Raw genomic sequence first — 13,502 nt, 5'->3', positions numbered from 1 at the left:
TTTGACATCAACTCTCATAAGTGCGCTCCAAGCACTCATAAAAGGCATCTTTGGTCACATCGTCCTTCTCTTCCGTCGGGGCGTGGGCGCAAATCAGCGATATGTTGAAAAACCTCGCATTGTTGAAGTACCATCGCATTTCTTGGCTTGGACGGCGGTGATGTTAGCCTTTATTTTCACGAGGACATCAACTAGCTGGGCAGCGGCACCTTCCCAAATAAGGGGGGTTTCTCATCCGAGGCTGATTGTTGGTTTTTATTGGGGGTGTTTTTTTACGTGGCGGGTCCCAAACCCAGCGCACAACCCTAAGTAGGGGATATTTTGCCTTCTCACTTTAGCTCGCCTTCAAGCGAATGTTCTTAGGCTACCCAGAGGATACTTGGTCAAAGACCGGAAGTCGTGAGCTGCTTGAGTCATATGTAAAAGAATCGTTTCTGGCCACTCCCAAGTGAATGGCGATCAGAGAACTTTCCTCACTTGCGTGAACTTCTACACATGACTCCATCCTATTACTTTTTGTTTATATCGAAGAGACACGCATTGGCTGAACAGCATCTCGATTCCTACGCAGTAGTCGAAAATTTGGTGTCTGATTGGATGCTTCAAGAAAATTGGTCAATGTGGTCAAATTAAGATTTGAGACAGAGGTTTGAGTTCAAAACACAAGTGTGAAATAAAATTTATGCAAAATATATATATTTTAGTTTAAAGCTATTTCTGGAATTTAACGTTTCGGGCAAAAAATCTTTTTGATTTACTTTGACGTATTTTTCATAGTTTAACAAGTGCAGCAGACTTGTTTTTGTTGTGTATATTTATTTTATTTAAATCAAAACTTACGCTGTACGGTGGTTTTGATACTTTAAAGTAAAGTCTTTTGCTTAGAATTCAACTTTTGCTAAATTATTTGAATTACTGTCGTACGTGACGTATGAGTAACATTGCAGGTGTTGGATATCACATTGTGAAATTCCCATCAAAAGCTCAACTTTTACAGTGCACTAAATGCGAAACATTAAAAATATATGTTATACATAAAATTAAATTAGAAATTTGGTCTTAGTCGATTTTTTTTTTGTGATTTATGTCAATGTTTCATATTATCACAGGCTTAACTACTTTCTGTGGTGGAAAATTAGTTGTCTTTAGTACTAAATTTCAATAAGCTTTGTTGTTAATTTTATTTTGAAGTCAGTATTTTGTTAAACAAGTATTTGAGCAAAAAATATTTGTTCGTAAATCTACAGTGCGTATGAGTGATATTAATGTCACTTCATATAGCAAAGTGTCTGATAATGCTGAAACCTCTAATTTAACAAAAACATTCAAATAAATTACTGTACAGTAATAAATAAATTTTATACTGTGGAATTTAATATGTAAACATAATTCTTGAATTTTCATAGTTTTAATGTTACACTAAAAAGACATAATATTTAAGGTCAATGATATACTCGTACATTCTTTACTATTATTTAGTTAGTGCTCCCTCTAAATATTATTATTGCCTATTTAGTGTTTGGCTGTCAGTATTTGCTTGTTTTAAACAAGTTAGCAATATTATAATGCTCTTAAATGAATTTGTGTACTTTGGCTAGGCGGGGCGTATGAGTGACATACCACGTGTTTTAAGAGATAGTGCCAGATGCAGATGAAACTGCTAATATAGTCAAAACTGAATATAAAAAATTGTAATTAATAAGTGTAATGTAAAAAATAAATGTTTTTTTTTGTTTTTGTTTTTTTTAATCGAAAAAAGTTTACAGAATTCAAGTTGAATTGCAAAGAGATAACATACAAGGTATTTTATATTTAAAATAATATTACAGCATAAATTTTTACTTAAGTTGTGCTCTAAATTTTACTACTAATAATAGTTCGTAGCCAATATTCATTTGTTTAACTCAAATTTACAATATCAAACAACTTTAAGTAATACTGCATTTTTGGAACTACAGAGCGTATGAGTGATTACGAACATATTTGGTTGTTATAGTGAATATGCATATATTCACATTTATATACAATTTAGTAACTGCTTATAAAAATTTATTTCTCCTCAAGAAGCTGACATGTCGGTACTGCCGATATCGGAACACTGTAGCATATAGCTGCCATACAAACTGAACGCTTGGAATCAAGTCCTTGTATGAAAAACTTTTTCATTTGACGAGATATCTTCACCCAATTCGCCATAAATTATTTTTCAAATGAACGCTATAATCTCAGAAATTGTTCGGATTGAGTCACTATAGCATATAGCTGCCATATAAACAGACCGATCAAAATCTAGTTGAATCTTTTGTATTGGTGAAGGATATTATTGATTTGGTGCAACCGATGTTAATTTTTTTAATTATTTTATATTTAATGGAAAATTAAGAACAAAACTTTATCTTGAAATTAAAATTATTTCTCTCTTGACGTATCATTTCTCTCATTTTCTTATGTATCAAAGGATCTTAATAACATTTTTTGAGGTGACTTTCAATTATGAAAGTTGCCTAAAATGGCTAAAATGGCGATTCACAGTACTCCTAAAAATTATGAATGAGAGAAATGGGTATAATATCATAAAATCTAATAAAGGTCACCTAAAGTGGACAGAAAATATTCGGTATGCAAACAATTTTTCAAATTTAAGGTAGCGTCTGTGATGCGCTAGATCCAATATTAATAAGTGCTATTAGTTTCGATAGAAAAGCAAACATGAATATGTTTCTCAAAATATATAAATATAATTGGAAGATATAATTCTATAACATCTTCCAATCCCACGTACCAGCACTCGCTTACGCTGCACTTAAACACCCGCCAACAACAAATTTGGGCTGCTCACATTTTATTTGCAAATTTTAAAAGCATAAAGTATATTTAATGCTTCGCCAAATTCAATTATACGCACAAAAGGCGAAGCCAACAGCTGTATGCTGGGGCAGTGAGCGGAAGGATCAGCACGTTTTTTATATAAAAGTTACAACAACCACAACAGTTTACAGTCAGTTGGTACAGTTCTCTTCATCAGCTCAAAGCTTTTCGGTGCGTAGCACTAAGTAATATGCAAATCGAGTGCGACCAAAAACAAAAAGAAAAAATTAAGTAAAATCTGCGTTGGAGAAGGGTATGTCATGCTAAATGTCCTTTCCACAGCTCCGCAGCTCGAAAACGTTGCGGCAAAAATCCCTCAATTATCATATTAAATCCGAAAGTGTGGCAGCGACCACGCCTTGCACAATGTGCACGTTCAGCTGCACACACACTCAAACATCTATATGTAAACAGTTGTATGCTTCAAGCTTACAGCAGGCATAATGTGGGTGTGGTCGCTTGGTTGGTGCTGGTCATTCTGATTGTTGTCTACATTAAATTTTACTTTCTTTATTGTTGGCTGACTACTGTCACTCTGAAAATTTTGACAATGTGCAGGAAGACTTCAGAGCTGGTAAATGCTCTTTGGTTGGTAGCTGGTGTGAGCGTTTGGGGTGTTAAATAAACTCTCACACCATGATGATGATTGTAGGTTAGAATTTGCCAGTTTTAGGGTGTTCGCTGTGCTGAATTTGCGTGCCGCTTTCGTTAAATCCGACGTTATGTCAAGAAATGGCTTGCCCATTAGGTGAAGTGGAGCTTAGAGTGCTAAATGATGCTTTATCTCTAGCTATAATTATTGTCCCATAAAACTTTTTTTGCATATCTTAAATGTAAAAGTAATTGCAGAATGTTAGCGTAAGTATCAGAATGTGAAATATTTTCGATTTGTTATGAAAATCACAAGTCCAAAAAAAAAAATTTCTAACTCATTCTTCAAAATCTATTTCGCCCCTTCAAAGTAATACTCTTTGACCTTAATACACTTTGGCCAACGTTTTTCCAATCTTCGAAACAGTTGTTAAAGACACTTTCCAGGCGAGCCTTCAATGCACATATCGAATTACGTTTAATGCCTTTAATTGATTCAAAAAGATTTCCACCGAGCAGTTATTTGAGTTCGCTGATTAGCCAGAAGTCACATGGAGCTTAGTCAGGGGTATAAGGTGGTTGCGGCACGACATTGGTTGAAAAATTGGCGAAAAATCAATGCAGTAAGCAACGGTACATTATTGTGGTCCAAAAAACAAGAGTTGTCGGCCTATAATTCTATCCTGAGATATTCCTTCTTGACGGTTTGGGAGGAATTCGGAAGAAAACTGTCAACATTACCTTGATTTTTGACCAGATTTAGCATGGGTTTTCGGCTTCGGCACACCTCTGCCACGATATTCGCAATAAACGTTTTATGACATACTGTAGTTGGAAAGCATTATTTCATAGACCTTTACGCGATGTAGTTTTTCGAAAACTTTTTGTGGTTTTTGAACCAAACTTAGGCCCAAATGGTCTTCGAACATTCTGAACGTTACAGCGCCAGAAATTTGATTTCGCACACTAAATTTAATGAAACTTCTTTGTTGAATAATTTCATTGTCTTCCATTAAAAGTAGTTATCCGCTGGTATGTCTTCCAGCCTGCGCTTGAAGCGAATTTCAACAAAATCTGTGGCCTCACTAACGATATCTCTTCCAGTGCTTCCTCTGTTAGCTTGCTATTGCGGGACGAGTACAAAAGAGATGCTCTACTTTTGCTTACTGTGAATATATTTTGCAGTCTTCTCGAGTCAGTGTGTATTCCAATCATATTTCGACAGTCCCTTATATCGAGTACCAGTAGGAACTTTGTATATTTTAATCCATTACTTTACATATGATTTTTGCAGTTTTCAACATCGTTCTATCGTATTTTGATATTTTTTCTCATGCTCATCTTCAAATCATCGTAAATATATTAATCATAATTGTTAACTCTGGTTTTGCATATTGATGCTTTAGACACCAGCTCCACGGCTTTCCATACATAACAAAGACCTCTTCTTACGATGTATTCGGTGATCTGTCAGCTTAAAAGGCTGTCTTATGCCTAACTCTGGACAATGTAGTCAGACATCAGATTTCCATTTCATTCATTCATTCCATTTCCGATTCATCCGTATAAATATTTTCTATGTTGCGCATAGCTAACATACCTTTACGCCAAGTGTACGAGTATCTTACAGTGTTTCCTGTTTCAAGAGTCGGAGTTGGAGTAGTTCTTAAAGCTATGATTAGCGCAGCGAGCCACAGAACCTTTTCCTTTGGCTTCTGGTAGTTGGTTTACGGTAAGCCTATCCACCAAACTATTGCACCGTAGAGCAAAATTGGTCTTACAGTCGCTATGTAGCACGGGTTCATGAGGGATGTAGAAATCCATCATATTGTACCGAGCATCTGCCCAAATTTATATAAGGCATTGCTGACTAATTCTTACAACTTTAACTTTTCCATAAATAATTCAAGCTTCAAGGACACCAAACTTGGTATAGAATATGTGACAACTATCACCTAAAAGTAGTCAAACTCGTTTCATATGTGGTTAACATTAGACCGTACCCTGGCTAGTCTCCGTTTAGCCAATATGAAGAGGTTATAATTATTGTTTTAAAGGGTTATAACCCCCTGTGGATTCGAAAAGATCGTTGGTCTTGCATATTTACATCGAATGTGCAGACATTTGCGAATAATCTCTGTAAACTTGAAGTTGAATCGATATACTTGTATAATTTCTGATATATAAACGAACGAATTTTTTACTTTATGTAATTGGCTCTCAAATTTTAAACTTACTTTTCTCGAAACGCATCTTTTAGAGGTGGTAGAGACAACTTTCCCAAACCGACGGTATCGACTGACTTAAATTTTCACCCGATCCTTTTAGATACATTTATCAGGTATAATCGAAGGAAAACGATATTTGATAACATGTTTGCACTTTTCAGCTCGGGAAGAAACGATAAACGACTTTTTTGAGGAAGCCAAAATCAAAACTCATTTTGATTAATAAATTTTGGACTTAAGATAATTTTAAGCAAAAAAGTATTCTTCACCGTCAGAAATATTTTTTCAGAGGTCCTGCTGCTGATGTTGTTGCAGCGGTTATTTAATATTTGCTAGGGTTCAAGATTGGTGATACAGTGAAAGCTGTGTTAGATGAGTGAGGTTCACTGGGCATGCAAAGAAGTAGTTAGAGTCATTCGGGGACTTATTGCATGCAGAATAAATATTTGAATTCTGGATAAGTGCGAGTTTCCCCTCCTACATTATCCAGAACGAAACATCTGAAGGGTTACTATAGATTATCGTATCAACTTGAGCTCTCCGTCTCCAATGGATGCTGGTTTGACGCCAAGTACGGCATTTGCTGGGACAGAATCAGTGAAGTTTTTCATATCTTTGCTGTGAATGACCGTCAGTATGTGTCGGTAGTTGGTTGCGTCCGTAGTCTGGTTGGCGTACTGTTTGATGTCGCCGATATAATCAAAGAAAGACCACTTGTTCCTATCAGGCGATTACGCTTGAAGCAGTCAATCTCAGAAAAAATGTTTGCTAAAAAAACCTCTCCTCAGATCGTGCTTGGAAAGGAGTGCATTATGTTTCTTGGAGAACCTCATGGATATCGGCTAAAGGAGCACGAGAATCCATTTTTCTTCTGGATGTAGCAATGATTATTAAAGTAGAAGTATAATAAATTCTATTAATGTGCAGTTTTTCATTAAAAAATAAAATTGATTAAAGAAAATTAGAAAGAAAAAAAACCAATTGAACGATTACCCGTCACAAATTTATTTTGTCGGATGCATATGCATTACTTTATCAATATTTGAACAATTACATAATAAATCTAATAAATTGGAATTTGAAATTCATCTATCTTGGATGCCTGAAGGAAGAACTGAATTGCATGCATTTACTCCTTTCTTCGTGGAAGAAACTCGCCTTTGGAAACTCAGCTTAAAGAAATAACATTTGTTTGTCCAATCACATCAAATTACTTAATTAATTTATTTGGAAGTGCAAGCTTACAAATTATGTTGTACTTCAGAAAATGGAAGCAATATTCATAAGATGAAATCTTTACAGGCAATTTTCTTCCACGAACCGATATTGAAAGCGGAAATTAGTTTCTATACCTAACAATTTAGTCTATTTGTGTTAAGTGAAGTGTCATCGCCCAAACATATAAATCACAGATTTAATTGTAATTCGAGTATACACACATATATATAGCATTTATGTACGAAATTCCGGCAAATCCAATTTGCATTAGCTTCGTGTCGAAATAATTTGCGTTTTGCGTTTAATTCTTATTTTACGCCTCGGATTTGTTCTCTTTTATTTGCCCAATATTTTGCTCATCAGCATTTAGAATGGCCGGCCAACAATGGCATAACACCAACTAGTGGCCACCAATGGGCTTGTGGTGGTCGCCATCAGGCGTATTACATACATTAATGATTATGTTGCTGTCGCCTGTGATTATGCGCTCAACGGGATGTGTGCTCCAAATAAATACTCAGCTAAGTATACTGCAATTTCTGCTTACTCTAACTTTGTTTATTATTGCGCGAAATTGACTGTGGAGGAGGGTAAATATTTGTAGGTACCCTTTAGAAATGTTAATATGGTATTATCTCACTCTCTCTCTCTCTATCTCCCTGAAAATTGATGTAACCTAGTTTGAGCCAAAAACTATTATAGCAAATATTTTTATGTATGCGTTTAATTGTGAGAATTTTTTCGTTATAAAGAAATTTTATTTTTAATTTATTTTTAATATAATCAAGATCTTCGATACTTTCTTTTGTGAGAATTAGTAAACATAAAGAATGTCTGGTGATAAAAAGGAGCTATGGCATATTGGCAACTCAATTAAGTGTAAAGTTAGCGCAAGAAAATAAATTGTCTAAGAAACGTTTTTTTCTCTTGAATACTTTTTCTTGCAGGGTCGTTTGATAATATTGCATAAAATGTCCCTTCAATTACTTTAGGTACTTTATTTTTCCAATGCCACATTTTTTATTCAACTACCATGATATTGCGCTAGTAATGTGTTTGAGTTAAGCAAATTTAAGACAATTTTTATTACCGACCGACTTTCTTATTCCGTGGAGCAGTGTGAGCATGTCTTTCAAGTAACTAATGGGCATGAATTGGTATTCTTATGTTAAATGTGGCATATAAAATAAATCCTAAATGATTTTATTAGAAAGAAAAAAAAAAACAATTTTAAGTTAAGTTATTTGTTATTTCATCTGAAAGACGTTTTTAAGACGTCTATATAGAAACGGTAGAAAAATAAAGATAACACTGCATCTTTATAGAATGCACAGGCAGGGTATGTTTTAGTGTCGAGTGACGTATGAGTACATTCGGGACGTTGAGTTTGTTGAGGACAGCCTAGACTTCAGATTCTATCTAAGTCTGAGTTTATGCATACGGGCATGGACCTCTGAAGGCTATTTTACATCAGAGGCACCTATTTGATAGATCGGGATGTTTTTGTGGGGCGGTGGTAGAGGGCTGGATGCATGTATTTGCAGAATTCCCGATGTACTCGGACATTAGGGATCTGGGTGGTATGGGTATTAGCTAGACTGATGAACATTTAGATGTTAGCAGTGTGATTTCCACTAGTCAGAATGCCGAACAGTAAGAATCGCTGGCGTGTGATTTCTTTAGGCGACGGAGACGTTTAACTGATATTTAGAGTTAGGTTCTTGTGAGAATTGGCAGTGTAGAATGGACATACTAACCAGCGTGGTAGGGTTCGAGGTCCATCTTGAATACACCAGTCGTTGTACTTGTAAGTAGCAGAACTGTTCAAGTTGTTCAAGTAGTTTCTTCCTCACTTTGTTTAATTTAAGTGGATCAATTTAAAGCTGCTTTCATATTCTGTTCACGGATGCTTTACCAATGTTCCGTGGTTACATCAAAACTGTATTCGAAATAGCAGGAGAAAATATTGCAAAAAAAAATAATTTTTTAATGAGGAATGTTCATATTGTCACACATTTTTATTTACTTTTTTAAAGTTACAAATATTTTAGGTGAGGTCCTTGAAAGCTTAATTTAATGTAACTGTCTTTCATTTACTAGAATTTGGAGAGTGGTTAAATATATTGGGTTGTCAAAAGTCTTGCGGTATTTTCGCTAGTTGGCGCTGAAAGCGCGTAGTTCTAGTTTTATTCGTCGCATCGGGTCATGCTATACCTTTTTGTAAAGCTCATTTCACGCGCTAACACGTGTTTGATTCATTGTCATTTCTTTTAAGTCGTTCGTGAGTTATAGCGTCGCAAACATGGAGCAAAATAAAGAGAAAATACGGCATATTTGACAGTACTACTACGATAAAGGCAAAAATGCATCTCAAGCCGCCAATAAAATTTGTGTAGTTTATGGACCCGATACAGTTTCCATTTCCACCGCACAACGATGGTTTCAACGTTTTCGTTCTGGTATAGAGGTGGTCGAAGATGCGCCACGCTCCGGAAGGCCTGTCGTCGAAAATTGCGATAAAATCGCTGAATTGGTCGAAAGAGACCGGCATAGTAGAAAAAAAGAAAATAAAATAAAAAATAAAAAAATAAAATAAAAATAAATAAAATTCAATAAAAATACCGCAGGTCTATTTTGACAACCCAATATAAAACAAAAATTTTAATGATTTTAATGTCGCTTGGTATCAACATCAAGTGCAATTAACTTACTCGTCGCTTTCAGAGGAAACTTTTGAAGAAAAGTGCAGATGTTAAAAATAGCGATCAGAGAAGTGGCGAATCGAAGGCGTCTGATATGTATATGACGCGACATAATGCAAGTATCGTAGTGTGATAAAATGCTAAGTGATTTAAAATGTTATTATGATTCGCTTTGATTTGATTTAATTTGGTATCAAGTGATATGGTTTGATTTAGTAGCATTTGATATGATGAAGCATGATGTGATGTGTTTGGAATATCACATGATGCTTGGTAAAATGTCTTCAATACAAGAGGAAACGAGTAAATAGTAAAATCAATTCATAAATAAAAAATACATTGAAAGCTTTATTAAATGGACACTCTATTAATCGGACATCTCCATTAACCATGGACATTGTTGATGTTTATTAAGTACAATCTATTAAGCGGGCAACTTTATTAACTGGACAGAAATGCTGATAACGAGACATTGAGAAAGCAGCGATAAATTATTTCCATTTCTTGGATTCTTATACCGACAAAAACGTTTTCACCTTTAGTAGTAACTAGAATATTATCTGCATTGTATAATTTATTATATGAATAATAGTATAAAATGTATACCACAGCAGCGCGTGGCCGGATCCCGTAGTAATTGTATATGATATACTACTGTGGGCGAAAAATAGTAAGATTTTTTAATTTAAATTTCTGGGTTAAACACATTTCGTCGAAACAAATTTGCATTCCATATCGTACCGAAATCACCGTATTCTGTCCTAATTTAGGTCTGTGTGACTTTTGGCAAGTCAGCAGACTCCATGACCGCTCTGGGGTAACCGTTTTGAAGTGTTCGACTTAGATTTAGAAGAATAAATTAAGAATTATAAAATTGTGAGCAAAGTTTTACTATTTTTTGGTCATAGTAGTATGTAAAAGCTACTTATATACTACCTTGTGCTGTGATATCATTTGATCGTATATCAGATATTGCCATGCACGATATTGTGCTGTGCTGCGTTATAATGTTATAAGATGTGAAGTTATGCAGTTTTTAAACATTTCTATCATATCAAAAAACTACATCATATCGATCAAACATCTAATTGGTTTCATAAAATAATTAGAGTAGTATTTACATACCAAGCGTGACTTATGGTTAAACTTTTTATTTAAAAATATATATTTAGTATTTCTATATAAAATACCAAAATTATAAGACCAAATAAAAACATACACATTCCGAATATAATATTATAACAAGATATTTTTCTATCGATAAATATATAAAGATATCAATATACTCACTTATTATATAGCACAATATCCGGCAGCCAAATGTGTTCGGATGGCACGTGCAACGTATCCACACCGCCGTAATCGTCAGGATTCCATTTTAATTTGTAGTCATTCCATTCCTACGTAACGAAAATAAAAGCATAGAGAAAATGAGAACAATACATAAGCAATATTAGGCAAGCAGTAGAACAAAAACAATAACAACAGCACACAATACAGTCAAACCGCAAATATGATTATCGATGACAGATACTTAATGAGGAAATTTGCCAGACAACACGCGCGGTTGCTTCGCACATGAATATATATAAATACACAACAAATTTATATACACGTACATACATATGTAAATGTAAAAGCATTTATAATTTCATGTATATTTCAACGTGTACACATGTAAACGTTGACAACCCAAATTGCTCTCGAAAAGGTGGAATGCGAAAAAATGCTTTCGCAAAAAATTCGCCTTTTAATATGCACAAATGACAGTTATTCGGCTGCATACATTAATATTCCACGCCTGCAACATGTGTACATAGATAATACGCTTAAAATTTGCTGATTTTTTATTTGTTGCGGATTCATTTTATAATTTCATAACAAGTGGATATTTGGCGCAACTTATTGTTTAATTAACTATGCATTATTGTTTTGAAGTATTATGAATATTTAGTTGGAGCTAATTAAGTGAATATTATTGAAAAATTAAAAATATATTAAAAGAAGAAAAAACGCTAGTTTCAGTTGCACGAAGTTATAATAAATACCCTTTACAAAAAAAAAAAAAAATCGCAGAAAAACTTTATTTTGAGCGGTCGGTTTGTATGACAGCCATATGTTATAGTCAACCGATCCAAAAAATTGATTCGAATATTGTAGCCTTAACTTAAAAAAATATCCTAGCTAAATTGTGTAAAAATATTTTCAGAGATAAAAAAGTTTTAAACAAACATAAGTTTTAAGCTGGTTAAACATATTTTGAGAGCACAAGGTTATTAGTCGAGCCTGAAACAAATACAGGTTTGTTGGGGGTTGCAACATAATAACAACTTTACATTGTGAGCATTTGAATTTCAAAATGCCGGTTTGGCAAAGTGTGCGCCTTCCTTTTTCTCCACATTCTACTCTATAATCGTTTCGATCCAGAAGCATGGATTTTGGCGGTCCTGAAATGTACGATCGCTTTGATGATGGAAACGTCTGTCACTGAAAATAATGCTGGAGACGCTGATGCTGCTTAATCGTAAATAAAACAATGATACATATATGCTTCGTATTTCCGTTTTGGCAACTGAGGTGCCCTCTATACAGTAACCAACTATTCATTACTGCTATGTTGAGGCACCAGTAAGACAAAAAAGTTTTATTCTATTGTATCGAATTGTTGCTGCCGCTAAAATGCCGTTTTGCTTTACACAGACATCACACGTATGCAAACCAATTATCAAAAAATAATTTAGAATTTTTGTGATTATAATGTTTTAGACTGTTGCGCTTTTTATATTTAATGGTGTGATTTTATGTCTATTCAATTCAATTCAGGCTGTGGAGTATTATCATTTGTATAAAAAATCTCTTTGAAACAGGACTTGTGGAAATTTTCAGAGCGATATCTCAAAGAACTGAAATACTCAGCTAAGCTCAGCTCGACACGAGGATCTTTAAACTTTTTATAGGGTCTCCTGTTCAAAGTATAAGAACTTTTTATTGGATTACCTGGAAGTATGCTCTATATATGAAGGCGCTTTTAAACTTTAGTAGTATTAAGAAATAGTGAAAAAGAAGTGATCCTGCCTTTTAAAGATTCCGAACTTTAATGTCGCCTCTCATATATATTTATTTTTCTATTTGATCTTCTAGTCGTCAACTAAGCGAAAGCATTCGAATTGACTGAATTTTTGGCCTAAAGTGTATGTAAATATGTGGGTATGAATGGAATATCAATCAACATTGGTTTGACATTTCTTTTAAACGGTTTTTAGCCTACGAAATTATTTTTGAGTTACCTAAAAAAGGAGATTTAATATAATATTAAAATATGTAGTTCAGTTAAAATTTTGTATTTGTCCTTAGTACTAAAAATATTTCACAATTAAACTCTTTTTATATTGCAAATATGTTAAGTGTGTTTTAGAAACTGCCGACCACATCGAAACAGTGGATTTCACTAAAATACAAGGTCTGTCGCAAAAGAAACAGAACTTTTTAAATATAACTGTTTCTAGTGGCGCCACCTATTGGTTGGTATATGAAATAAAACGTTTGATCTCTTGTTGGCATTTCGTAAAAATTTTAAGACAATTGGATAACTGCAATCGATGTTATCGATCAAAAAGTGACAGCAGCTTCATTCCAAGAAGGTCGTGAGGACCTCTGTGACGATCAGAAGTCACCGAAAAAAAGTCGTCTTCAGAAGTCAAAAATAAAGACAATGCTGATTTGTTTTTACGATTCCGAGGGTTTGTACAACGAGAGTTCGTCCCACCTGGCCTAACGATTAATGCTGTGTTTTACCTTGGTGTTATGAAGCGTTTTTTGTCACGCATTCGTCGTGCTCGACCACAATACCGTGAGGCAGGGTCCTGGCGCCTGTTGCACCATAATGCGCCGTGTC

The 13,502-nt window shown here is 34.5% G+C and overlaps 1 protein-coding gene across 1 annotated transcript in view; it reads right to left on the bottom strand.

The window, feature by feature from the left end:
* The window catches only part of LOC105234121 (acetylcholine receptor subunit alpha-like 1), a 240,840-nt gene that overhangs the window by 49,998 nt on the left and 177,340 nt on the right, over positions 1–13,502 (bottom strand). The window contains exon 4 of the mRNA XM_049450344.1: positions 10,898–11,007. Coding sequence (XP_049306301.1) covers positions 10,898–11,007 — 110 coding nt within the window. The remainder of the gene's footprint in view (positions 1–10,897; positions 11,008–13,502) is intronic.

Source organism: Bactrocera dorsalis, chromosome 2 (genome assembly GCF_023373825.1).
Source record: "Bactrocera dorsalis isolate Fly_Bdor chromosome 2, ASM2337382v1, whole genome shotgun sequence".
In the NCBI taxonomy this organism is placed as follows: domain Eukaryota; kingdom Metazoa; phylum Arthropoda; class Insecta; order Diptera; family Tephritidae; genus Bactrocera; species Bactrocera dorsalis.
The sequence above is the reverse complement of the archived record's forward strand: the minus strand, read 5'-3'. Positions and strand labels throughout refer to the sequence as shown.